The 25,790-nt window shown below is 37.5% G+C and overlaps 1 protein-coding gene and 2 non-coding genes across 6 annotated transcripts in view; 1 reads left to right on the top strand and 2 right to left on the bottom strand.

Moving 5' to 3' along the window:
• The window catches only part of TNIK (TRAF2 and NCK interacting kinase), a 420,827-nt gene that overhangs the window by 175,128 nt on the left and 219,909 nt on the right, over positions 1-25,790 (bottom strand). For all 4 annotated transcript variants that reach the window (XR_007496767.1, XM_049775216.1, XM_049775217.1 and 1 more), the window contains exon 3: positions 4,072-4,128. Coding sequence is in view for 3 of the 4 variants with exons in the window: in XM_049775216.1 (XP_049631173.1) it covers positions 4,072-4,128 (57 nt within the window). In the remaining variant the exon portion in view is untranslated. The remainder of the gene's footprint in view (positions 1-4,071; positions 4,129-25,790) is intronic.
• LOC126012435 (U7 small nuclear RNA) lies at positions 15,326-15,386 on the bottom strand. Its single transcript, XR_007496908.1, has one exon. It is a non-coding gene; the product is annotated as a U7 small nuclear RNA (small nuclear RNA).
• LOC126012610 (small nucleolar RNA SNORA51) lies at positions 22,133-22,263 on the top strand. The gene has a single exon (XR_007497061.1). It is a non-coding gene; the product is annotated as a small nucleolar RNA SNORA51 (small nucleolar RNA).

The raw sequence follows: 25,790 nt of genomic DNA, 5'->3' as shown, positions 1-25,790 counted from the left end.
TCTGAGGGCCGGACAGATAGCACAGCGGTAGAGCATTTGCCTTACAAGCAGCTGGTGGTTCAAATCCAGGCATCCCATATGGTCCCCTGTGCCTGCCAGGAGCAATTTCTGAGCACAGAGCCAGTAGTAACCCCTGAACACCACCGGGTGTGACCCAAAACAAAACAAAAAGACAGATATCTCTGAAAAGCGTTCTAGCCCCAACAGCCGACACAACTGTTTCCCTATAGCTTTCACCATATTAAATGATGCAGCTTCATGACTAATGTAGTAAAAGAGAGAAATCACAGGTACACTGACATTCAGGCTAAAAACTTTGGGTAATCCTCAGTGTGTGTGTGTGTGTGTGTGTGTGTGTGTGTGGTTAGTACAAGAATTGTCCCAGGTTCTACAAATCCTGAAGCTCCTAGACCTGCAAATTCATGGATTTCCAAATTTTATAATACTGATATCTCAGGAAGAGCTATAAAAATTAGATGGGAAAATAACATAGAAGCCCACACAGTCTAATATGCAACAGCAATGACAGAGAAGGTTCAACTAGCAGCAAATAACTCAGTAAATCTGTACACAATGGCTTGAATTAAAATCACTGTGAGATATAAAAATATTCAGAAATTTTCTTTTACAAAGCTATTTTTGGATAGTTTCACTACCATTTTTGTTAAATTATTTAGTGCCTTATATATTATAGTGCTGATAAAAATAAATTTATAAAATAAATAATTTAGGCTTGGGGGATTGACGAGAAACTGCGACAAAGAGGGAAGATTTCGCTAGTGGTGGAATTGGTTCTGAAATACTGAATGTCCAAGCAAGTGTATTTTGTAAAACTTTGTAAATCAGGGTGTTTAAATAGAGCTAGGAAGAAAAAAAGAAAAAGAAAAAGAAAAGAAATGCTTTCCGAAAAATACTCAATTTCTATCTACCTAATCTTCCCATATTTTATTTTGGGGAGATTTGCCAAAGAAAGCAATTAATGCTAATTCAACCTACCTTGACCTTACTTGTAACATTAGTCATACATTAGTCAAGCATTAGAATTAGAGAGAAGGAAAATGAAACATCATTCTACTGTGCCATTCTGCTTCCACAATATGTCTCTGGGCTGAAAACTCTAGCTTTCTTTAACACAAGAGAGCAAAACATTTACATCACACTTAGGACTGGGGAATTTTAAATTTTTTATTAAGTTGCAGAATATAAACCTAATTAATAAAATCCATATACAACTTTTAGTCATAAAGCCCATATGAATGAATAAAAAATTGGAACTTGGGGCCGGAGAGATAGCATGGAGGTAAGGTGTTTGCCTTGCATGCAGAAGGATGGTGGTTCAAATCCTAGCATCTCATATGGTCCTCCGAGCCTACCAAGAGTGATTTCTGAGCGTAGAGCCAGGAGTAACCCCTGAGTGCTGCCAGGTGAGATCCAAAAGACCAAAAAAAAAAAAAAAAATTGGCATTTAATGTAAGACCTTACTTTCAGAGTTTGAAATGAAAATAATGTATAAGGGTAAAAATACTACTTTTAGTACTAATTTATGTATGTCAACTGCATATTTTACAGTTACAACCATATTTAATTTAAAGATCAGAGCTGAAACGATACACTGGGCTGAGCACATGCTTTGCATGTGTGAGGCCTGGTTCTGTCCCCAGAACTGTATATACAGTCCTCATCCTCAAACATAGCCAGGAGCAGTCCTTGGCATAGAGCTAAAAGTGGTTACTGAGCATTGCTGGGTATGGTCCAAACAAAAACAGAATTCAGTAAAAATAATAATTAAGGAAATGAAAGCAGTATGTGTGGTATAAATGAAAATGAGTAAATTTAATATTGTAAGATAGCACACCAAAATATTATTTATAGTAAGAAAATAAATAAGAAACTGATTTCAGAAAAGGTTGGATTTAAGTCTGATGTACAGTGAACCTTTCTTATAATGGGTGAGTTTCATCAAACATTTATAGATGAGTTAGTACCACTGATCCTCAACAACAAATGAGTGGATCATGAAAATGTGGTATATGTATATAACGGAATATTATGGAGATGTAAGGAATGATGAAACCATGCAACCTGATGCAACATGGACGGAACTTAAAAATATTATGTTAAATGAAGTAACAAGGATAAATACAGAATGATATCACTTATAAGTGGTATTTAGAATAAATCCATGAAGAAATTCAATGGTCTAAATGGAGTTGTCTTGAACTCCCTTGGCCCCAGAGTATAATGAAGAGAAGGAAGAAACACAAATATGAAAGTATGGGGCCAGGGGCCAAGTAGTCTTAGGTCCATTGGTAGAGATTAAAAAAAAAGGAGGGGGGGCAGAACTAAATATCCAAGCCAAAATCAGTAACACTGAAATTGAGAGACCCAAATTTTAACAATTAAACTTAAAAATGGGCCTGTTCGAACTGGCAGGCTGAGAAGCAAAGAATGGTGTTATGGGATACACTCTGGGAACATTGGTGGAGTGAGGTTGATAGTAGTGGTGGGATTGGCACTAATTCATTGGATGTCTGAAACCCAACTATGAGGACCTTGTAAATCGCAATAGTTTCAATAAAATAAAATTTAAAAAAGATTATTATATCTTAGTATTTTTATGTGACACAATTAGTTTTACATTAAATAATTTACTTCGGGATTGAAAAAAGGACTTTGGGTTTTTAGCTTTTATGTGCAGTAGACAAGACTTAGAAAAATTCCTAGGACAATAAAAAATTAATAACATACTTTGGATGTCCAATGAGTCTTCAGGTCTGAATTTTACTCTCAACTCGTGAAAAGCATTCAAATATTTTAAAAGAACAAGAAAAAGGGTTAAAAGCATTATATTGTATTTAAAATAAATCTATTCAATAGACAGCTTTGATCAATTGAAAGGCAAAAATTTCTTTTCATTGTTGCTCTTCAATAATAAGAATATATTAGTTATTGTGATTGATGGTCAATATGGTTGAGGGGAAACAACATTTCATGTTAAGATTTAGAGCTATCTACTCCAAAGTTAAATTAGCATGGGGAAAGCTATAAGACCCATCTGTTCCTTGTAATTTCATTATTATTTTTAATGCCATCAAATCCATATTCTATCTTTACATGCAGATATTGTTGGTTGTCTTCATGTAAGCTATTGGCATACATTTTTCCCTCTAACTACATAAGGCATTGTGTAGGTAGGCATCTACTTTAATAGAACAATTTACTCATTGTCTTTGTAGTCTGGATTATTTATTCAAACATAGGTCAAAATATCCTTTTTAGGGGCCAGAGTGATAGCACACTGGGTAGGGTGTTTGCCTTGTATGTGACCAACCCAGGTTTGATCCCTGGCCATCCTATAAGGTCCCCCGAGCCTGCGAGAAGTGATTTCTAAGCAATCAGGAGTAATGCCTGAGCTCAGAAGCAGGGTGTGGGTCAAGAAAGGCAGGAAAAAAGAAGGAAGGAAGGAAGGAAGGAAGGAAGGAAGGAAGGAAGGAAGGAAGGAAGGAAGGAAGGGAGGAAGGGAGGAAGGGAGGAAGGGAGGAAGGGAGGAAGGGAGGAAGGGAGGAAGGGAGGAAGGGAGGAAGGGAGGGAGGGAGGGAGGGAGGGAAGGAGGGAGGGAGGGAGGGAGGCAGGAAGGAAGGAAGGAAGGAAGGAAGGAAGGAAGGAAGGAAGGAAGGAAGGAAGGAAGGAAGGAAGGAAGGAAGGAAGGAAGGAAGGAAGGAAGGAAGGAAGGAAAGAAAAGAAATCCTTTCTTCTCTTAAGTGTTTACAAAGATATGATTTCTTGGGGCTGGCGAGGTGGTGCTAGAGGTAAGGTGTCTGCCTTGCGAGTGCTAGCCAAGGAAGGACCATGGTTCGATCCCCTGGCGTCCCATATGGTCCCCCCAAGCCAGGGGCAATTTCTGAGCGCTTAGCCAGGAGTAACCCCTGAGCATCAAACGAGTGTGGCCCGAAAAAACAAACAAAAAAAAAACCTTAAACAAAGATATGATTTCTAGAAACTAATTTTTTTTGTTACTAAGTTCTTGTTACAAAGATACAGATATTGAGATGCAAAATAAAGATACATTACCCCTGTGACATCCATAACCTTAATGGCTGCAAGCTGGCCTGTTTTGACATGACGGCCCTGTTAGGAATTAGAAAAAATACATAGTTTAGTATATAGTTTATATATATACAGTTTAGATAAGTAATATTAGTTAAGTTACAACTATATAATACTGTTTGTCATTAGGATCAATAGAAACACACACACAGAAATGCCAAATGTTTTAAAGATCAATTTCAACTTAATATTTATTTTGCAAAGCATCCATTTCTTTTCACAATGAAATTTAGTTAAATGAAAAAAGATAATATTGAACAATTTGATTATGCCTTTTTTAAAAGGTGATAGAGGGGCTGTGTGTAATACAGAACATTTGCCTGACACATGGCCAACTCAAGTTCAAACCCTGGCATTCCATATAATCCTGAGACCACCAGGAGTGATCCCTGAGCAGAGTCAGGAGTAACCCCTGCATATTGGATGTGGCCCAAAACCCAAAATAAAGGTGTTTAAAAATACTTGAGAGACATATAAAGAAGGTATCTAGTCTTGGGTAGAGAAAACATTTTCTTTCCAGAAATATGCAGTATGTGAACAAAGTTTTGTTTCCTTAAGAATTTGAACAGCTTATAACAGCCTTAATTTGACCTGATTTTACTCTTATGCATATGAAATAGTTTATTTCTCCTTGTATTAAGGGGCATGGTCTAAAATAAAATAAATAACAGCAATACGAATCTGTGACCTAGGATATCATTATATGCATAAGAAATGGCTTCCATGAACTGGGCCTCTTTTGGACCCACACTGAAATATCAACCACAGAACTGAATCAGAAGAGAATAGGGTAAGTGAAGGAATAATTATAGAAGAGAAACTTTTTTTTTGGTTTTTGGGTCACACCTGGCAGTGCTCAGGGGTTACTCCTGGCTCTGTGCTCAGAAATTGCTCCTGGCAGACTCAGGGGACCATATGGGATGCCAGGATTTGAATCTGGTCCTTCCTGTGTTGGCCACGTACAAAGCAAAGGCCTTACCACTGTGCTATCACTCCAGCCCCAGTTCCTTGAGAAAATCTAAAATTTATGTATGTCTCTCAGAAAGAAATAAAAGTGGTCTATTCCCTTTACTTGTAAATGTATTCTATGCATGATTTCAAATATACATTTTACCTATGAATTTTATTGGGCAGAATAATATAGTTACCAAGATCAGCTGTATTCAAATCCCAGCTTGCAATCCTTAAACAAGTTAGGAACTTTATCATCTCAGTTTCCTACCTGCCCAAATGAAATTACTGAGCACCTGAGTTACCACCGACTCATTCTGCATGAAGGAGCCTTAGAAATCTACTGTTCACTAAGACCAAATGGAAAGGTTTTGATATTGCTAGTTAGTGCTCTGGGGTCACAAATACTAACTTTCTGCAGAGCACAGATCAATGACGCACAATAGTAAAGCAGCAGCAGCAGCAGCAGGGATCTCTACTGGAATCACTGCATGAAATCCAGGAAATGAAATCCAGAAAATCTAAGAAGAATTTGTTATGTGGTAATAATGATCTTGATGAAAGAATCAGTATCTTCTTTCTGGGACAGTAATGTATTAATAATCAGAACCATAAATCATACTTGAAAAATGATTGTTTCTCTACTAATGCATGCAAATGGGTCTAGAGAACAAAAGCAGAGGTAGATTTATCTAGACACACACTATTAATTAAATTTTTATTAACTTATTCAAAACACTCTTCCACCCCCCCCCACCCTTCCCATGCTGTATGACACCAGGGACACATCTTGTGAGTCACACCCAGATGGGATGGCTAAATGCTTGAGCTAGGCAACGCAAGAGCTAGAGAGCAGGGGCCAACCTCTCTGCCATGAACAAATATGTTAATGTTTCTACCATTTAATTTAGCCCAGGGATCATTAATTTTCTCCACTCCTTCCTTTATATCCCCCTCCATTTTTACTACTTTGCCTCTCCATTGTATTCATATGAAGCAGAGAACAACACTTGATTATCAGCTCCTCAAGAAATAGGTTACATGCATATAAGTGTAAATATATATCAATTTGTATAAACACACACATACATATATATGTGTGTATATATATGTGTATATATATGTAGAGAGAGAGAGAGAGAGATGTTTTGTTTTGGTTTGGGGTGGTGCTTAGGGATCACTTCTGGTGGTGCCAGGAATTGAAAGAAGGTTGACTTCATGCAAGGCAAGTGCTCTGTCTGCTGTATTATCACTTCAGCTCCAAAACAGGCAATATTTTTTAATATTTTTAATGAATAATTTGATAAAAGGGCACATCAGCACCTCAATCTTTCCTTCCATCAGCAGTCTTTACTTGAGCAAATCTAGCCCAAGGTACTGGCTGAAGGCCAGGAAGCAAGCAATTCACTTTACATTTCAAACACAAAACTAGTGAATTCTGAGTTTGAAATTAAATGATTATTATCTGTTAACTTTTAAAACTTGAGGTACATTATTTTATGTTTCATGACACTGTAATAAATATCATGAAAAGTAATGCTGAAGAAAAATATGAGTTACGTATACTCTGTTTCAAATAGCACTTTCAGAGCTGGAATGATAGCAAAACAGTAGGGCATTTACTTGCAGGTGGCCAACCCAGGATTGACCCAGGTTCAATTCCCAGCATCCCATATGGTCCCCTGAGCCTGCCAGGAGCGATTTCTAAGCAAAGAGCCAAAAGTAATACCTGAGTACCACTGGGTGTGGCCTCAAAAACAAAAAACAAACAAAAATCAATCACTTTCAAACTAAATAACAGTTCTCAATAAATTTGACAAATGACTGCCTTGGGTTTTGAGTGAGTTTCAGCATCTGAGTTTTGGTGAGACTGAGTCTAGAGCAGTGCTTATCAATGATTTTCTGTCATGCCCCCATAGGAAGAAGAAAACATTTTTCACGCCCCCCCCCCCGTGCAACTGTAAATAGTATCTTTATTAAAAAAAACTTTAACCTGCAAAACAAAAATATATAAAATAGTTTGAGCTGATTTTTTTAATCAGAGGTGATGTCTGGATGAATGGCTCCAATGAGCACGTTTTGCAATGCATAGCTTTTTGAAGTGGGGTTTGAAGCAGGGCACAGCAATTCTCAGCTCCAGAGACATACAGAGACATAAACACAGGGATTAGCTTGTTATGACAGTGTTTGCTGAAGTCAAACACGCCCCTCTTTACTGAGCCTCGTGCCCCACCCCCCATGTGGTGCGCCCCACTATTTGAGAACCACTGGTCTAGAGGAAGAATAATGAACTTTCTCAAGTAAGCACCAGATCAAGGCATCTGAGCTCTGGAATAGAAAGCTGTCACACCAAAGGGGACTTGGATCCCAGGCTGGAGGCCACTCAGCAAGAGTTGCCTTTTCCATCAGGCAATGTCAAGCACAATTAAAATCCAAATGAAGCCCAGTTTTAAGGGAATAGGCAGGAGTTCACCAACCTAAAGATCCTTAGACACCCTAGGAATGTTCATTGTTTGTGCAAATCCATAAAACCACAAATAAATTGATTAGAGACTCTGAAGTCCCTAAACCCTATATATATATATGTATATATGTATATATATACATATATATATAAAACGAAGATATATTTTGAACTCACTAACTTTTTTTTGTTTTTGGTTTTTGGGCCACACCCGGTGATGCTCAGGGGTTACTCCTGGCTCTCTGCTCAGAAATCACTCCTGGCAGGCATGGGGGACTATATGGTATGCCAGGATTCGAACTACCATTGGTCCTGGGTCAGCGCTTGCAAGGCAAACGCGCTACCGCTGTGCTATCTCTCCGGCCCCTCACTAACATTTTAAAACCAAATTCGTATGTGCATCTTCCTTCCATAACTTACTTAACTTGGGATATACATAAAAAAATTGGCTTTACATGGGTTATTTTTTTTTAATTTTTATTTTAATGCAGTACAAAAGGAGGAATATTGTTACTATAAGCACATTTGGGGATTGATGACAATATTATTCCTAATTTAATGTATTTTCATTTATGAGAAAACTTTAAAATATAAATACAAATACTATTTTAAATTATCTTTAAAAAATACCTTCCACCAAAAAATAAAAGTTAAACTGGCAAGGAAAAAATTTCCATGAACTAGAGCAATAGTACAATGCATAGATTGTTTGCCTTGAATTCAGCTGACAAGGGTTCAATCCCTGACACCCTATATGGTCTCCTGAGTTCCACCAGGAGTGATTTGTGAGATAGGAGAAAGCCCTGAGCAGCACTGTGTGTGAGCCACAAACAAAAAACATTTCTAAAGGAAGACAATGGGTTAAATTTTTTTACTTAAACTGAAATTGAGAGAAAAATGTTCTTCTAGATTGCAGTTGCTGAGTCATTTCTTTAAAATAAATTGAGTTTTTCCCCCTTCTAAATAATCAACAAAAACAGAAAGAACAGACTAAATCTACAAAGACAAGACTGATATTAGAGCAGGAACAAAGACTAATGTCAATCATATGCTAAAGCATTTAAAAGCTTTGCACAAGGAAGGAGGAAAACAAATTCTCCAAACAGTGAACGCTAAGGGTCCCCGAGAGAAGGTCGCTGGCATCCAACCAGTCCTCTGATGCACCTACAAACTCATGCTACAGTCCATCTTCCTACCGTTTTTCTCATATTTGAGGTAAAGTGCTATACTTATTCTTGTGCCATATAAAATAATTCCACATTGAGGTGAAATCGAAATCACTCAAGGCTGATAGTTCCTTTACCTCTTTCTAAAATGAATGCCGAGAAAAACAGTTTTGTCTGCAGGAGCCAGGAAGCCTTGGCTTTGTTTGCAGTTGCTGATTTTTTTTCCCCCTAAGCATCAGGAAGATGACTTAGAGCTGCTAGCTTGAGGCTAGCCTGGGAGAGAAGGAGTACTTTCATTTCTAGGTCAATGAAATTTGCTTCCAGCAGAGCACACTGGCAAACTGGAGTTGTGGAAAAAAATCAGATGCTCTATTCACCATCTCCATTCTTTTTTGTCGGAAAGACTCATACACAAGAAGAGTATTTTTAGATTTTGGTCTCTGGGTTTCACTTAAATTTTATCTTCTCTATTGAGGAAGAATTCTTCATTTGCCTAATTGCAAAGTAAGCACCCTATCTTAGCATTTCCATTGCATCCTTACTCTTCTGATCATAGCTATTTTCAAAATGTGCATCACAGGAACCAAGGAAATTTGACAGATCATATAGAGAAAAATCAAAGCATAGCCTATGTAACAATGGTAGCTTTTATTTCAGGGACTGAATGCTATAATCAGGTGTCTTTTTTTCTCAGTGTCTCTGTGTCTGTTTGGCCATCTTTCTCTCTGTTCCTCTCATATTTACCTATCACTGATGTTACACGGCTTCTCCAAGAGACTCCCTTCAAGACTGTGGCTATCATAACTCTCTGATAAGGTGCTCCTAGAAAGTACCCTTAGCATATAGAGTATTGATCAAAGAACACACAGAGACACACAGCCAAGTGCAATGATACAGAAGTACTAAGATACCACCTTCTCATCTTAAACAAAGACTATTCTGAAGTACTAATTCAGATCTTAATCTTTCCTCAAGATGACTGTGATCTTTGTTGATACAGATTTACAATTAACCTTCTTCCTTGGCACAGCTATATTCTTGTCACACAAATAAATTCTAAGAAAACCCTACAAAAATTTCTGCCAATATCATAAAAAAAGATTGTGGTGCAAGGGATGACTGGAGAAGACAGGCTTTAAGAGTGACTGCTACTGAAAGCAGGTGTCCCACCAGTGGTATCTGTCATGCCAAGGAAGTGTCACCCAGAAAATGTTAACTGACTGGCACACAAACAAGAACTGATCCAATGAGCCTAAAATCTAATGATTTAAGACTTTTAAGAAGTCCATGAAAAAAAAGTTTATTTTTCTTTAATGAAAGTATACAGCTTTTGCTGAGCCTCATTAAAATACTAAAAAAAAAAAAAAGACAATGAAATGCAAAGGGTGATTAATCATCAAGGTCTCAAGTTAAAACTAGGCTAGGTGAGGTTAAACCCTGGGAATGTGTGCACTTCACTAGCTGGGGTATTGATATTTGTGCTTTGTCTTCAAACAAAGAAAATAGGGTTTTTGTCAGCTCAGGAAGTTCAAAACAGGGGCCTGAATGGGTTGCTAAACAGTAAGGTGTTTGCCTTGTACATGGCCAACCTAGGATGGGACCTTGGTTCGATCCCAGGCATCCTACATGGTCCCCCAAACCAGGAGTGATTTCTGAGCGCATAGCCAGGAGTAACCCTGAGTGTCACCAGAGTTAAAACCAAACCAAATCAAACCAAAACAAAACAAAAACTTTCAAATGAATCCATTTGCATTCCAAGTTGTAGGGTCTAATTTATTCTTAGGAAGTCTTGAGTTGAAGACTCAGTCTTAGTTCTACCATGCTAATTAATTCCTAGATCTGTCCATCAACTTGTTCTGCTCTTGGGTTTAGAAGATAAGAACATTTTAAATATACTACCTAGAAGTTTTGGTAAATGGAAAAATCATCAAACCAGGGAAAGACACGATAACCTTGCTTCCTTATGAATGAAGTTTGGGTCACTCTAACAGAGACCAGCAAAGATACTGACCAAGGGGAGGGAAAACAAAATGGGTTATGGAAGGGGGAATGATGAGTTCACTTGCAACTATTAAATGGTGGAAAATTCTTCAACAAGGAAGAGTCCAAGTAGGATCCTAGAGTTGTTTTCAGATTGACATTGAGCAAGTAGATCATATAATAACAAAGGAATTACACCAGAGGTACTTTTTGTTTGTTTGTTTTTGTTTTTGTGTCACACCCGGCAGAGTTGAGGAGTTATTCCTGGCTCTATGCTAAGAAATCGCTCCTGGCAGGCTCAGGGAACCATATGGGATGCCGGGATTTGAACCAACGTCCTTCTGCATGCAAGGCAAATGCCCTACCTCCATGCTATTTCTCCAGCCCCCAGAGGTACTATTCTGAATCTCTTTCCAGAAATTACTATTAGCTAGAGAGAACAGCTGGACCAATGCAAGACCCCTGCATAATTAATACTCTTTACCTAGAGGGAGCAGCCAGTATGTGATGTAAAAATATACATATATGTCCTTTTTGTCAAAGTAAAACAACTTTGAAGGGCCATGCCAGCTCTAAAAGCTCTTTCCATGAAATTGCATTCAACTCCCTCTCTGCATAAATCTGCTGTCTTCCTTCGATCCCAGTTCAATCAGTGTTGGTGTTGAGAGAATTCCCCAAAAGACTTCCTACAAACAAATTTATGTCCTCAAAATCTATTTCTTAGGGTACTTAATTAAAGACTCTATTGATCTACTAGTATGTATATCAGTATTAATGAAAAATATATTTTTATGTATAGTTTTGGTAGCCATATCCAGTGGTCAGCAGGGTTCAGTTCAGTGGTGCTCATGGGATCAAACCCAAATATAAAATATTTGAAATCGAATGGAAGAATACTGTATATATTCGAGTATAAGCCAACCTGAGTATAAGGTGGTCACCTAGTTCAGCCCCAACTTGTGGACTGAGCTGTAGCACCGCCCCCTCCAGCAGACAGTAGAAAACAACTGGAGACTACGTGCATTTGATTCAGTGCATGCACACCAAATCAAATAACCTGTATGACCCGAGTATAAGCCGAGTTATACTTATACTAGAGTATATAAAGCATTTAAAATCCCTGGGCCTAAAAGTATAAAATAACAAGGTCAGACACTGAAGTTTACTCTAGATAAGTGTTTCTCAAACCTTCTCCTAACTTAGCACCTGCTATAACCTTTCCTCTGGAGTACCCTCAACACTGTTCTAATATTTGGTCCTTTAGAATTATGTTGTGGCCACCCATGTGATTTTTATCTGTGATCCCATGGGATATTCCAAGGGCCTTATGGTCCCAGGTTGAGAAACTTTGCTCTAAATAAAGAAAATAGCATGTCAAAAGGCCCTGCACTATGTGTATTAGAAGCCTTTAAGTAGCTAAAAGCAGGGAGTACTGTTAAAGCAAGTCTAGCGAGTTCATACAGGGCCAGTTTGAGCAGATCTATCTTTTCCCTAGGACTCATGTGTAGCTGCAAAGATTTAAATCGAAGGTGTAAAGTCATTAAGTTTTCATTTTAAAAGATCATCTAGGGAAAGGCCCAAATATAGAAAGATAGAAAAGATTGTGGGCAAAGAGCCTTTATAATGTTCTTTGTAAGTTTAATTGAGAGATGGGGCAAATTGTTCTAGGGTGAAGCTAATGGAAAATCTGGGTGGGTCAGGTTGAGAGATAGTCAGGCAGTTATGTCAAAAAGAATTTTAGAATGCACCAAATTTCTATTTTCCTCCAGATTTCCACAGTGTCTGGCACAGTAAAGATTAGATAAATAATTGCCAAATAATGGATTGAATGAAGTAGTAAGTTCTGAAGTTGTATTCAGGTTCTTAGCCAGCAGCATTTACATGTTTGTATCAAGCTCTCCCCCCATCCCGCACATTTCTAACCAGTAAAAAAGACTATAGGAGCAGATGGAATGAAGTTGTGTGCCAGAATTATAAGCAATTTATCTATAAATAGGAAGATGGAAGATAAATCTAAGGACTGAAGTTCTCTGAAACTATAATAGAGAACAATATATTTTCCTTTTCTGCAAGATCACAGAAGACCTAGAAAATGATTTGAACTTTCCATCCCTGAGGAAAGGGGAGAGCTGATTTTCCACTCATAATTAATATGATAGCAGTGTTAAGAAACCTATTTGTTACCATTATTCTCTCTCTCTCTTTCTCTCTTCTTTTTTCCTTTTAGAAAGAAGTGTCTACCTTAATGCAGGATGAATGGAATGAGTGGGTTGGGGAACAAGAGGGAAACGAAAGAAATTGGTGGTGGGACATGAATACTGGTGAAGGGATGGATGTTAGAACATTGTATGTCTGGAACTCAAACATCAACAACTTTTTAATTTTGAATCCCATGATGATTTAAATAAAAACATTGAAAAAAGAAACCAATCTGGGCAAGACAGGAATATTTCTTTTCTTGTAACAGAGAAGCTCACTAGACAGTATTATAAACTACAAAGATCCTTGTGATTGAGGAACACAAATACTCTACAGAATATGCCTGGCACAGTGTCTACTCCAAAGGTTTCCCCAGTTAAATGTGGCCTCTGTTTGCCTCAGCCTACTTGTACTAGTCAGAGTTTACAAAATCTTGCTCAAGTGAACTAGTCTTGTTACAAAGATATGCAGGTAGGATAATTTCAAAACAACAGCTCTTCTCCACACCACTCACGGTAAGTTCCTCTGGCACATCTGAGAAGGAGGAAGGAAATAAATTGTTTTCTAGATTGCTCAGGACCATGCCAATAAGAACTGAGGCTCAAACATGGACATGGAAATAAGGAAGAAAAGACTGATGTCCATCATTTTTCTTCGTTAGAAATGAAGATTTCTCAGTCTTCATGAATGCCAGTTTGGCTCAGTTTATAAATCAAAATGGATGATTAAAGGGGTAAAAATCAAGCAGTCATAATTTGGAGCAGACAATAGTTAATATATGCAGTCTCTATGGCAGGGAGCCTAATTCCTGTACACAGGAAAGGCACTCGCAGCTGAAGTGACAGCAGTGACAAGGCAGACAGGCTGCGAGCGGGGTGATGAGAGCTCAAAAAAGTAGCAGAACCAGTCGCTTGGCCATGGCCTGTAGCCAAGAAAGAACATATTTCTCAGTAACCTCCTCTCTCAACCTTAAAAATGAACATAAAATTCAATATCTGACTGATTCTCATCTAATTCATACCACAGAATTACCACAATCATTTGTGGCTTTCTTACATAATTTTCCTCATAAACTAACCCCTTAGAGATGGGAGTTCAGAATCTTTGCAAAGCTGCAGCCTGCTCTACCCTTGAGGTGGGGTGGCACCTGGAGCTACAGCTGGTTCCTAGTTCAGAACAGGATAAAATATACACCAACTTCCAAAAGGGTATAAATTATTGTGAATCTTTTTTTTTCCTTCAGAAAGTCAGCAGTATTACTCTTAAGTAATACTTAAGTAATTCTTAGAGAATTAAAATTGGGAGGAGCGGGCCAAAGAGACAATTGAGTTGCATAGGGTACTTGCAAATAACCTACCTGCACTGAATAATAGACATCCAATATGGTCGCTCAAGTCTCCAGATTTGATCTCTGAACTCAGAGCCAGAGCAAGGCCCGAACACTGTCAGGTGTGCCCTCCCCATAAGAAAAGTATGGGCAAGCATTATTAAAATCTACTACTGAATTATTCTTAAATTTTACAAATAAAAACTATTTCTGTTGGTTCTCATTGATTGGTGATAAACTAGATAATTAGTTCTGTTGGTTTTTCACTGAAGGTGACTAGGTGCGATTTGTTACTTTGAAATCTGAACAACCAGACATACATGTTTTAGAATACATGGATTATATAGTATGTAGGTAGGGCAGTGGTCCTTTGAAGGAACATAGATGAATTGCAATTGATGCCATTTGTAAAAGATTAATCACTCAGTGATTGACAGAAACCAGTGGGAACTGCCCTGGAACTTAATTCTCTCTCTTTTCAGTTATATTCATCCCCAGCACCCTTGGATTTCCAGTAGGCCAAGCACATAACTTCTACATACTTGAACCAAAAGTTTTTCAGAGACTGGAACTCATTCTGAGTTCTGTTTGTTTAATCCACCGACACTGCCTAGAATAGCAGCTTGTAAAGAATAGGTGCTATATTATACAGCAGGAAACATGCAACTTCTATATATCATGAAGCTTATAAGTGGCCTTAAATCACAGAGTTAGAAAGATGCCAGGAGTCCATCAGGGCCTTCACTTGGAAGAAGCCTGATAGAAATGGAGGAAAAGCTTATAGTAAGAGTAGCAGAAAACATCTTTTAGAAAAAAGATGTTTAAAAGAATGGCAAACTGTAGCCTGGTTCAAAAAGGAGGTATATTTGCATATGATTCTCATTTTGATGTCTTGTACCACAGCTCACCCCTTACCCTTTTGGACTGAGTATCACCAAGAATGGTCCCCAATACTGCTGAAGCAGCCCCTATTTTTTTAAGAGATATGTGGTTTGATAGGAGTTTTCAGTTCAAGAAAATTTTTCTCTTGCTTTCTTTTTCAAGTATGAATGTAGTAACACACTAGGCCACTAGCCTCAGCTCTGGAGATTAGAACTAATACAAGATATCAGGTTATTTTTTGTGGGGAGGGGGGGCTTCCGGTAACAACCAGAAAGCCTGCTAGACAAATTCTAAAAGCGCTGTAACACTTAATATAAGATTTCTGTTTTACATGTTTGCAGTTGGGTAAGCATGTTTATAATCATGGTGCTGAAATAAGTATATTATTATTAAAAAAAAGATTTCTGCATTCACAATCTGGGTTTACCTGAACAAAGGGAAAGAGAGAGAAAAACATAGTAAGAAGGCCATGACATTACAGCAAAGCTCTGGTTTTGCCCTGCCTCCATTCTACTACCCCCTTTCCTGGGAGCATAGTAATCTGGAGAAAAGGCAGATCCAAGAGTTCTTGGAGGAGAGCAGCTCACTTTTTCAAGATTTGGAGTCAATAATTCATTATCTATAGACTATGATATGAGACAGTACTGTCTTTCCCTGAGGATTGCTGGCTGACCCTTTGCTCATGCCATCCCACCATCTAGCTGTGGATGAGAAAGATAGATGATGGCTGCTTCCCAGGCTCTGCACAGGGTGGTCAATTACAACACAACACTGACTCCTCTGGCTGGAGATTTATCACCATGTGGTGGCGACTGGGCAGGGTTGACTTTGCACCAGGAGGTACTAGAGGCAAGAGGGCCATAGATAAAAAATAAGAAGAATGGGCAATACTGCATTTCATTTCATTGAATTTATGACTTCAACAGAAGGCTGGTCCACCCACAGAGGCATCTGGGTCACTTAATAACAGAACATCTGCGGCAGCAGCATGAGTTGATCTCAAGGTTTGCAGCTCTGCAGGAGGAAAAAGGACCTCGAGGTGTCACACTCACAAAAAAAAGAAAAAAGGAAAAAAACCCTCTGTGTTCCTAGCTATTATTTGTGGGGCTATGGGAACATAAATAAGGACCCCTTGACTCTATGCCCTAATGTCAATACTATTATAAATGAACCCTTTCCCATTGGGTCCTCAAATCTCCATAAGCCTTAATTGAAACAAAAAAAATGATATCAGGAGAAGTACTGAAATATAATTAGGATGCACCAAGTCTAAAGTAATAAGAGGTAGGGGGAAAGACAGGTAATGAAGGGGAAGCTTTCATATTCCTACTGAATCCGTGCTCCATTGCTGACACAAAAATCAATTTCAATAGGCTTTAGCTGTATCTGAGCAGGAACATAGGTGACAGATTAAATTTAGTGAGCAATTTACTGGAATTATACTGATTCTATGGGAAATAGAAAACTACTTCTTACCAACTGCCTCCTCTGCATGAATGCTGTGGGAATGTGCAGGTGTCTGTGCATGTGTGTGTGTGTGTGTGTGTGTGTGTGTATGTGTGTGTGTAGATGTATATAATATAATAATCAACCCAGATAAAGCTCCAGATGGAGATATAGAGGGGATGGAATTTTAAGCAATTACTAATATTTATCCAAGAAAAATACAATCAAACACTCTAACTTCCATTCTTTTTAAATTACATTAAACACCATGTTTACAAAATTATTTATGATTGAGTTCAGTCATACAATGTATACCACCCTTCATCAGTGCACATTTATGTCACAAATGCCCCCAGTTTTCCTTCCACATTATTCCCTGCCTGCCCCTTTCTTTTTCTCCATTTCGCTTTTAGATAGTGTGGTTTGCATTATTGTTACTGAAGAGGTCTGATGCATATTACTTTATCCCTTTTTAGCACCCAGATCTTGTCCAGAGTTATCAGTTTCAACTATCATTGTCATTGTGGTCTTTTCTCTGCCCTAAATGCCCTATGTACTCCTTGCATCAACCTTCTTACTGTGGAATGGTCCCACTGGCCCTCATCTCTATTGTCTCTGGATATTATTATTATTATTCCATCCAAAAATGGGGGGGGGAGAGAAATGAACAGATATTTCCTCAAAGAAGAAATACATTCTTTAAGAAGTAATTTGGGTTCTATCCCCAGGAGGTGATTGGCAGCTATCTGAAGATACTATCTTGGTTATCAAGAATGTTGCTACTCATATTTAATGGGATGAGGCCAGAGAGGTACTACAAAATCTTCTACAGTGTGCAGGCCACTGATTTCAGACAACAAAGAAAAACTGGGTCAAATGACTCTAGAACTAAGATGGGAAAGCCTTATTTTAAAAGAGCTTGACATTTAGCAGGTGCTCCAGGAAAGGTGGAAAGGTGATATTAAATGTCAGATTTTTCCAGAGACTAAATTGAAAATCAAAAGAGAAGGCCTTGTTCTCAAAGATGTCCATGGGTGGAGCCGGAGAGATAGCATGGAGGTAAGGTGTTTGCCTTTCATGCAGAAGGTCATCGGTTCGAATCCTGGCGTCCCATATGGTCTCCCGTGCCTGCCAGGAGCAATTTCTGAGCATGAAGCCAGGAGTAACCCCTGAGCACTGCCGGGTGTGACCCAAAAACCACACACAAAAAAAGATGTCCATGGGTGCAGTGGAAGACACAATAGAATGACTTCACTCATTTGCAGAATATTAAAAATAATAGTGTGAGAATAATACCCAAAGACAACCAGAAGGACTGGTCTATGGTTGAGCCACAAGGGGGGATTGAGTGCAGTCACGACAGAGATCACTATGACAATGATAGTTGGAAATGATCACTCTGGACAAGAACTAGGTGTTGAAAGGAAGTAAAGTTATATGCAATATACCCTTTCAGTAACATTGCAAACCACAGAGCCTAAAAGGAAAAAAAAAAAAACGAAAAAGAGAAAAAAATATCTGACATAGACTGGGCAAGGTGATAAATGAGAACGAAACTGGGGACATTGGTGGAGAGAATGTAAATTGGTGAAGACATTGCATGATGAAACTCACTATGGAAAAGTTCCTGTATATTTCACCATGATTCAATTTTATACATATATATATATATATATATATATATATATATATATATATATATATATATATATATATAAGTGTGTGTATACATACATATATACATAACCAGAGCCTATGCAGCTTTCATTTTTAAAGTCTAATTTTGTTTTGTTTTAGAGGTCACACTCTGAGGTGTTCAGGGATTACACTGTGTTTATAGATTATTCTTGAAGGGACTCTAGGAGACTATATGTGGTACTGGAGATCAGTCCTAGGTGAGCTTATGCAAGGAAAGCACCCTATCCACCATACTATTGCTCCAACCCTTATCTTATTTGTCTTATTTGAAGCTTTGTGATTTACAATATTGTTAATGACAGGGTTTCATGCATACTGAATTCCAACTCCATACCCTCCATGGGCATATCTGCTTTCCTCTACCATTGCCAAGAGGTCCCATCCTATCTATTCTACCCAAACACAAACCCAGCCACTGTGCCTTTGATAAGCTAATTTCTGTAGACCAGTTCTACTTTCTAACTTTTTCATTCACATATAAGCCCATCTTTGATTCTTGTATGATTAAAATATATACACATGCTAGTTACTGTTAAATTTGGTTCTGAGATATTCACATTCTTCCTATTAATCATCATTTATTTCTAAGGAAAAAAAACAAAATAAAACAAAGAATTAGGCTAAAGAAAATTTAGTTTTGCTATTTGAACTCAATTAATGTTGATAAGATAGTCCAATTTTAATTCTCACACATGTCTCCTTAACTCTCAGGAGTGAGTGTATGCACAAGTATGTTCTTTTTCTCTTCTCAGAGATTTAGTTGCAGTTTCTAACTGGCAGCTTGAGTCAAAAATACTTTTTTTAATTAAAATATAAATAATGAAGAAACTTTAAGGTGGAAACATAAGGGTTGATAATAAGAAAATATTTGCCCTTATCCATTAAGTTCTTCAAATGAAGGGATACAAAACCTTATCATTGCTGTGTGTGTGTGTGTGTGTGTGTGTGTGTGTGTGTGTGTACAAGAAAGAAATAAGGACATCAAGGAAATAAGAAATTCAGTGGCTTAAAAAAATTAACATGACTGACAATATTTTCTATCAGTGACAATGCTGACCACATTTTAAGTCTTAATCAGTGGAAGGACTCTGATGTCTTAACAGTAACTGAAAAATGGCATGCCATGGTGGATCCTCTACATGCCTGAGGAGGAAGATCATGGCCTGGTAACTAACAGTTCCACTCAGATCTCTGAGAGACTAAACAGGTTTCCCTTCAAGCCACTTACCCCATTTTATTTTTTAGCACACGTTGCATTAGCAACTGTGCTTTCCAAATAAAGGTCTGCAAATAGTTGTTTTGGTAGGAGGGTGCAAGGACAAAAAGGATACTGAAAACTGAAAAATCAATTTTGTAAATGCAGAAGGTTTTTACATGTTCATAATTTTTCAGAGTGGTGGCCAGCTCATCTACAGAGATTTGTCAGCATGTACTGTGTCTCCATGAAGCTAGTCCCTGAAGATAAGCATTCATGTACCTCAGACTCCTACCTCCTTTCTCTAGGGCTGGAGAATACTGGTACATGAAATCCTAGAGGATGAGTGATAGGTAAGATTTGATGATCTCAGAATTACTCTCTGAAGTACCATGACATGGCCTCAGCTCTGAACAAATCAGAATGAGCAGGTGGTTATCTTGTTGGTTAACACATTGATTTGCAGCTAAATTTTGCAGCAATCCAAGGTTAACTTATCAGGTAGCTTCCTCTCAGGAGGATATGGCATCCATAGAAAATTTCTCCACTAGCAAATTTTCATAAATCCCACTTAGATGAATCACAAATCAGGAGTGTGCGAAGGGCAAGTGCTGCCTTTTGTGACAAATTTCTCTCCTTAGATATTGTTCTTCCAAAGTATAGATGAGAGTTACAAAAGTCTTTGTAAGAACTTTGCTGAGATCACAAAGAGTAAAGACCATATGCCTTTTGAGGAGATAGAAGACACCTGTCTTGAGAATATTTGGGCTAGAAAATTACTTTTTGGCTATGTTTCATTATTTTCAAAACAGACATCAGATAATCTACTTACTCAGTTGTTGTAATGGTTAAATTTATATATATGAATTAATATGTTTTATATGATATATTTATATGAACATTAAGACTGTGTCCAGTTAACCAACATCAGTATTGCTGTTTTTAGTTACTATGAGGTTCTATTTTTGGCTTCACGTCCTTGCTCATCATTTTCTTCGCATGGTGTGGGTTTTTTTTATTCTCTCCAGCATGTATATATGAGGTTTTTCCATTTCTGCTCTATTTGCTACTTTCCCCTCTTCACAATCTCACTCACAAATTACCTTCTCAAGGAGTTTGGAGTACTGGACATTGATCACTCTAGATAGGAAGCACTGAGTAGTGGCAGGCGTTTCTTGTCTTGCTTGCTACTGACTCTACAGTTGGTCAGTACTGTAAGATAGGCACTTAGTCAATATGTGCTATAGGAATCTATAACTTTATAGTGGAAAAAATTTTCAGGTTCATCTGTTTGTTCACTTTTGAAAGTTCAAAGTATATATTATTTGGAGGCTAACACATTGACAGAACCAGTATGTAACATCTTCAAATGAAAATGCAAGTTCAAATAAATAGTTTTTGTGTGCAAGCTATACTTCACTTTCAGACTGGATTCACCAATCTGGAGGAATTTACTACTTCCCTCTTTTTTTTTTTAATCTATTTAAAAGTCTTCTCTATTGGGTGAATAGTTTCTCCCACTCAGTGGGTGGCTCTTGTCTCCGGGGCACTATTTCCTTTGAGGTGCAGAAGCTTCTTAATATAGTCCCATCTACTTATTTCTGCTTTCACTTGTTTGGAGAGTACTGTTTCCTCTTTAAAGATACCTTTAGTCTCAATGTCATGGAACGTTTGATCTACATGTTAACCCCATCAGATAAGGAGTTAATATCCAAAATATACAATGCACTGACACAACTTTACAAGAAAAAAATCATCTAACCCCATCAAAAAATGAGGAGAACTGAACAGACACTTTGATAAAAAAGCAATACAAATGGCTAAAAGGCACATGAAAAAATGCTCCACATCACTAATCATCAGGGAGATGCAAATCAAAACAACTATAAGGTACCATCTCACACCACAGAGATTGGCACACATCAGAAACAATAAGAATAAGTAGTGCTGGCGGGGTTGTGGAGAGAAAGGAACTCTTATTTACTGCTGGTGGGAATGCCATCTAGTCCAACCTTTGTGGAAAACGATATGGAGATTTCTTCAAAAGCTGGAAGTTGAGCTCCCATATGATCCAGCTATACCACTCCTAGGGGTATATCCTAGGAACACAAAAATACAATACAAAAACCTCTTTCTCATACCTATATTCACTGAAGCACTGTTTATAATAGCCAGAATCTGGAAACAGCCTAGATGGCCCTCAATAGATGAATGGCTAAAGAAACAGTGGTACATATATACAATGGAATATTATGCAGCCATCAGAAGAGATGAAGTCATGAAATTTTCCCAAACATGGATGTATATGGAATCTATTATGCTGAGTGAAATAAGTCAGAGGCAGAGAGATAAACACAGAATGGTCTCACTCATCTATGGATTTTGAGAAAAATGAAAAACATTGTGTAATGATTCTCAGAGACAAAATAGAGGAGGACTGGAGGGTCCAGCTCTCAACATGAAGCTCACCACAGGGATTTTTAGTTCACTCACAAAAATAATTACGCTGAGTACTGTCATAACAAAATGTGACTGAATGAGGGAAGTAGAAAGCCTGTCTAGAGTACAGGCCAGTGTTGGGTGGGAAGGAAGGACACTTGGGACATTGGTGATGGGAATGTTGCACTGGTGAAGAGTTATATATATATATATGTATACATATATATATATGTGTATGTATATATACATATATATAAATCAAAAAAAAGAAAAGATAAGGCCTCCCAATGTTTACCACAGGCTGTGTTCTTTACACTGATTGTATAAAAGAGGAGGTAAAGTAAATGCTCCCCATATACACCTCAAACCAGGTCCTTTGCCTGGTCTGTACTGTGAATGGGGGACAAAATAATAAAATCAAATAAAAATCTTCTCTAAAGTTTAAAGAGTAAAGACAAACATAAAAGTCAAAACATCTGTGTATTTTTTAAGCTTTTTAAGGAGAAATAACTTGTATGACTACAGATAACATATTTAATATTAACAACAAGGATTAATAAATTATATAAGGCAGAGAACTGAAATGCCATCAAGCGAAGAAGATGATTACATCTCCAAATTATATCCCTGCTCCCAGCAGCCAACAGATCAACTTCATACCTAGCAATTAATGACAAGGCTGTGCTTCCTGAATCAGAGAACATTTGATAACCTTTTCTTGACATAAATGCAGAAAGATGAATCTAATAACTTTGCTGAAACCTTCCAGACTTTAATCAGTTGAGGTTACCTGTAACAAAAAAGGAAGGCTTGCTTTTCTTACTACACTTCCTCATTTTCACATAGGCATATAGTCAAATTTTAACATAGTTGCTACTATATATACTTTGGGCCTTTCTTAGTATAAAATTATATTTATAGTATAAAATTAGATATCTAAACTAGTTATCATGCATTTGCAATATGAAGGTTTTATGTCCTTGATGTATTGAATTTTCAAAAGTGGTTGTTAAAAAATAGCCAAAATGGTGCTCATTAAAGTAAACAGCTAAATTGAACATTTTTATTATTCAAAGTGTACTTTATATGGGGGGGCAGAGGAATAGTACAGTACATAGAGTTAGTTTTGCACATATTAAACTTTTTAATTTGTTTTGCGCAAGTTTAATTTCTGGCATCTCACATGGTCCCCTCACCACCATCAGGAGTAATTCCTGAGTGCAGAGCCAAGTGTAATCCCTGAGTCTTACTGGATGTGGCCCCAAAACAAACACAAAAATAAAAACTACAACTGGGTCTGGAGAGCTAGCATGGAGGCGAGGCATATGCCTTGCATGCAGAAGAATGGGGGTTCGAATCCCGGCATCCCATATGGTCCCCCGAGCCTGCGAGGAGTGATTTCTGAGGCAGGAGTAACTCCTGAGTGCTGCTGGGTGTGACCCAAAAACCAAAAAAATCAAAACAAAACAAAAAACAAAAAACAAAACAACAACATAAAACATACCTTACTCTATCTAAGTAGCCTAAGTAGCTCCTAACTACCCTAACTAGAAAATTAATCTAAGAATAATAAATACTAAGTCATAAGTATTTGATAAAAATAATAAAACATTAATTTATTGCTCATTAAAGCACAATTTATATGATTATTGAAAATATGTAGTTGACACATATTCTAAAAAGCTTGGATTATATTTTATAAACTCATATTCTTTAATTTTAAAAAATGTTTTAATAATAAATTTTAGAGACTTTTAGCAGCAATAGTGTTTGGATAACAATAAATTTAGTGGAATTATAAAAGAGAATATATATAATTTCTACTTAGAATTTGATCCATTTTTATTTTTTTAGTAATAATCTAGGAAATCTTTTCAACATTACATGTATTTTATAAAAGGCAATAGAAAAATTTGCTCAACCTTTCCTTTCAGAACAAAAGTGGCAGAAATATGAGTTTTATGACTCATATTCTTGAGTCAACATTTCATTTGTGTTATTCACACTTTTTATAGAGTTGTCTCATCTTGACAAATCCTGTTTAGGGGCTCTCAACATATCTTAAGTGTAATCAGTGAGATATTCCATTGAATGACAGTAAAAATGGTATAATTTCTATACATTAAAGTAGATCTCAGTGCATAAGGGAATGCAGTCAAATTTTCACAAAGAAAAGTTTTATAAAGAAAATATGTTAATTTTAAATGAAACAGGCAAACTAATTATTTAAAAATTATGAAGATGATCATTGTTCAATCACTGGCACTCCGTATGATCTTCCAAGCATTGATAGTATGATTTTTGAGCACAAACACAAGAGTAATCTCTGAATACTGCTGGATATAGTCCCCAAACAAAACAATTAAGAATTTTTTCTTTTAAAGTAGGTTAGAGGGGCTAAAGAGATAGCACAGCAGTAGGGAATTTGCCTTGCATGAAGCTGACCCAGGACGTACCTGGGTTCAATCCCCAGTGTCCCATATGGTCCGCCAAGCCAGGAGCAATTTCTGAGCACATAGCCACAAGTAACCCCTAAACATAACTGGGTGCCCCCCCCAAAAAAAAAGCAGGGTGGAGGGATAATATATAGGTAAGACCATTACCTTGCATATGGCCAACACATATTCCATGCCCAATAAGACGTACTGCCAGGAGTAATACCTGAACACAAGTTTGATTTAATGACCATTGCCTGAAAATGGAATTAAACCCAGAGCTCAAACTCAAGAGGAAAACAAACAAACAAACAAACAAAAAAAAAACACTTACTTTAACCTTATGCCACTTTGTTATTAAATGTCAAGGAAAAACATTCCCACTCTTTTCTATCAGAATGGTGTTTCCTAGAATTGAACAATTTGACAGCCTGTTCATTAAAATTTAGATCCATAGTAAGTAATAACTTACTGAGCTTTTTTTTCTACATAAAGCATTTATGTACATCTTTGAGAGGTCAAAATCATTATAATAATTATTATTCAAATGATTAAGGGTCAGGAGATCACTCAAAGATTAAAGCAGAAACTTTTTAGCACCAGTTCTATTCTCAGAACTGCATGTCCTCTACCCCAGCATTCAGCATCAGAGCTGAATGCAGCTCTGTGGCCTTAAAACCATTAGCCAGAGTAACATAGCATGATGGACAAAGTCCAGCATCACTAGAAGTGACCCCCAACTCACAACCACAGATAGGGAGACAACCTCCATATTGCAAATGACTTGTTCTAACTTACTTTCATTTTTATCAATTTTATTCATAAATTAAAGATTATAAAATAAATGTATTATTTTTGTATGATCCTTTTTTCAGAGGTTTCCTCAAAGTTGTGGCCTTTCATAATGCCATTGTGGGTAAATGTAATATAAAATACACCTTTGATATAAGTAGTCATTAGGAGCCAATTGTCTTTTTTTTTTTTTTTTTTTTTTTTTTGGTTTTTGGGCCACACCCGGTGGTGCTCAGGGGTTACTCCTCGCTGTCTGCTCAGAAATAGCTCCTGGCAGGCACGGGGGACCATATGGGACACCGGGATTCGAACCAACCACCTTTGGTCCTGGATCAGCTGCTTGCAAGGCAAACACCGGCTGTGCTATCTCTCCGGGCCCCAGGAGCCAATTGTCTTAAAGAAATGAAAAATAGCAAGAAAGAGATTGACCTTATCTCATTGAGAAAGGAACACGTTTTTTATTTCTTTGTTTTTTTTTTTTTTTTTTTTTCGGGCCACACCCATTTGATACTCAGGGGTTACTCCTGGCTAAGCGCTCAGAAATTGCCCCTGGCTTGGGGGGACCATATAGGATCGAACCGCAGTCCTTCCTTGGCTAGCGCTTGCAAGGCAGATACCTTACCTCTAGCACCACCTCGTTGGCCCCAGGAACACGTTTTTTTAGAGCTAAAATATCCTTCCATAATTTTCTTTGCAATATCTTTCAAAA

The sequence above is a fragment of the Suncus etruscus genome, chromosome 6 (assembly GCF_024139225.1).
Source record: "Suncus etruscus isolate mSunEtr1 chromosome 6, mSunEtr1.pri.cur, whole genome shotgun sequence".
NCBI lineage: Eukaryota > Metazoa > Chordata > Mammalia > Eulipotyphla > Soricidae > Suncus > Suncus etruscus.
The sequence above is the reverse complement of the archived record's forward strand: the minus strand, read 5'-3'. Positions and strand labels throughout refer to the sequence as shown.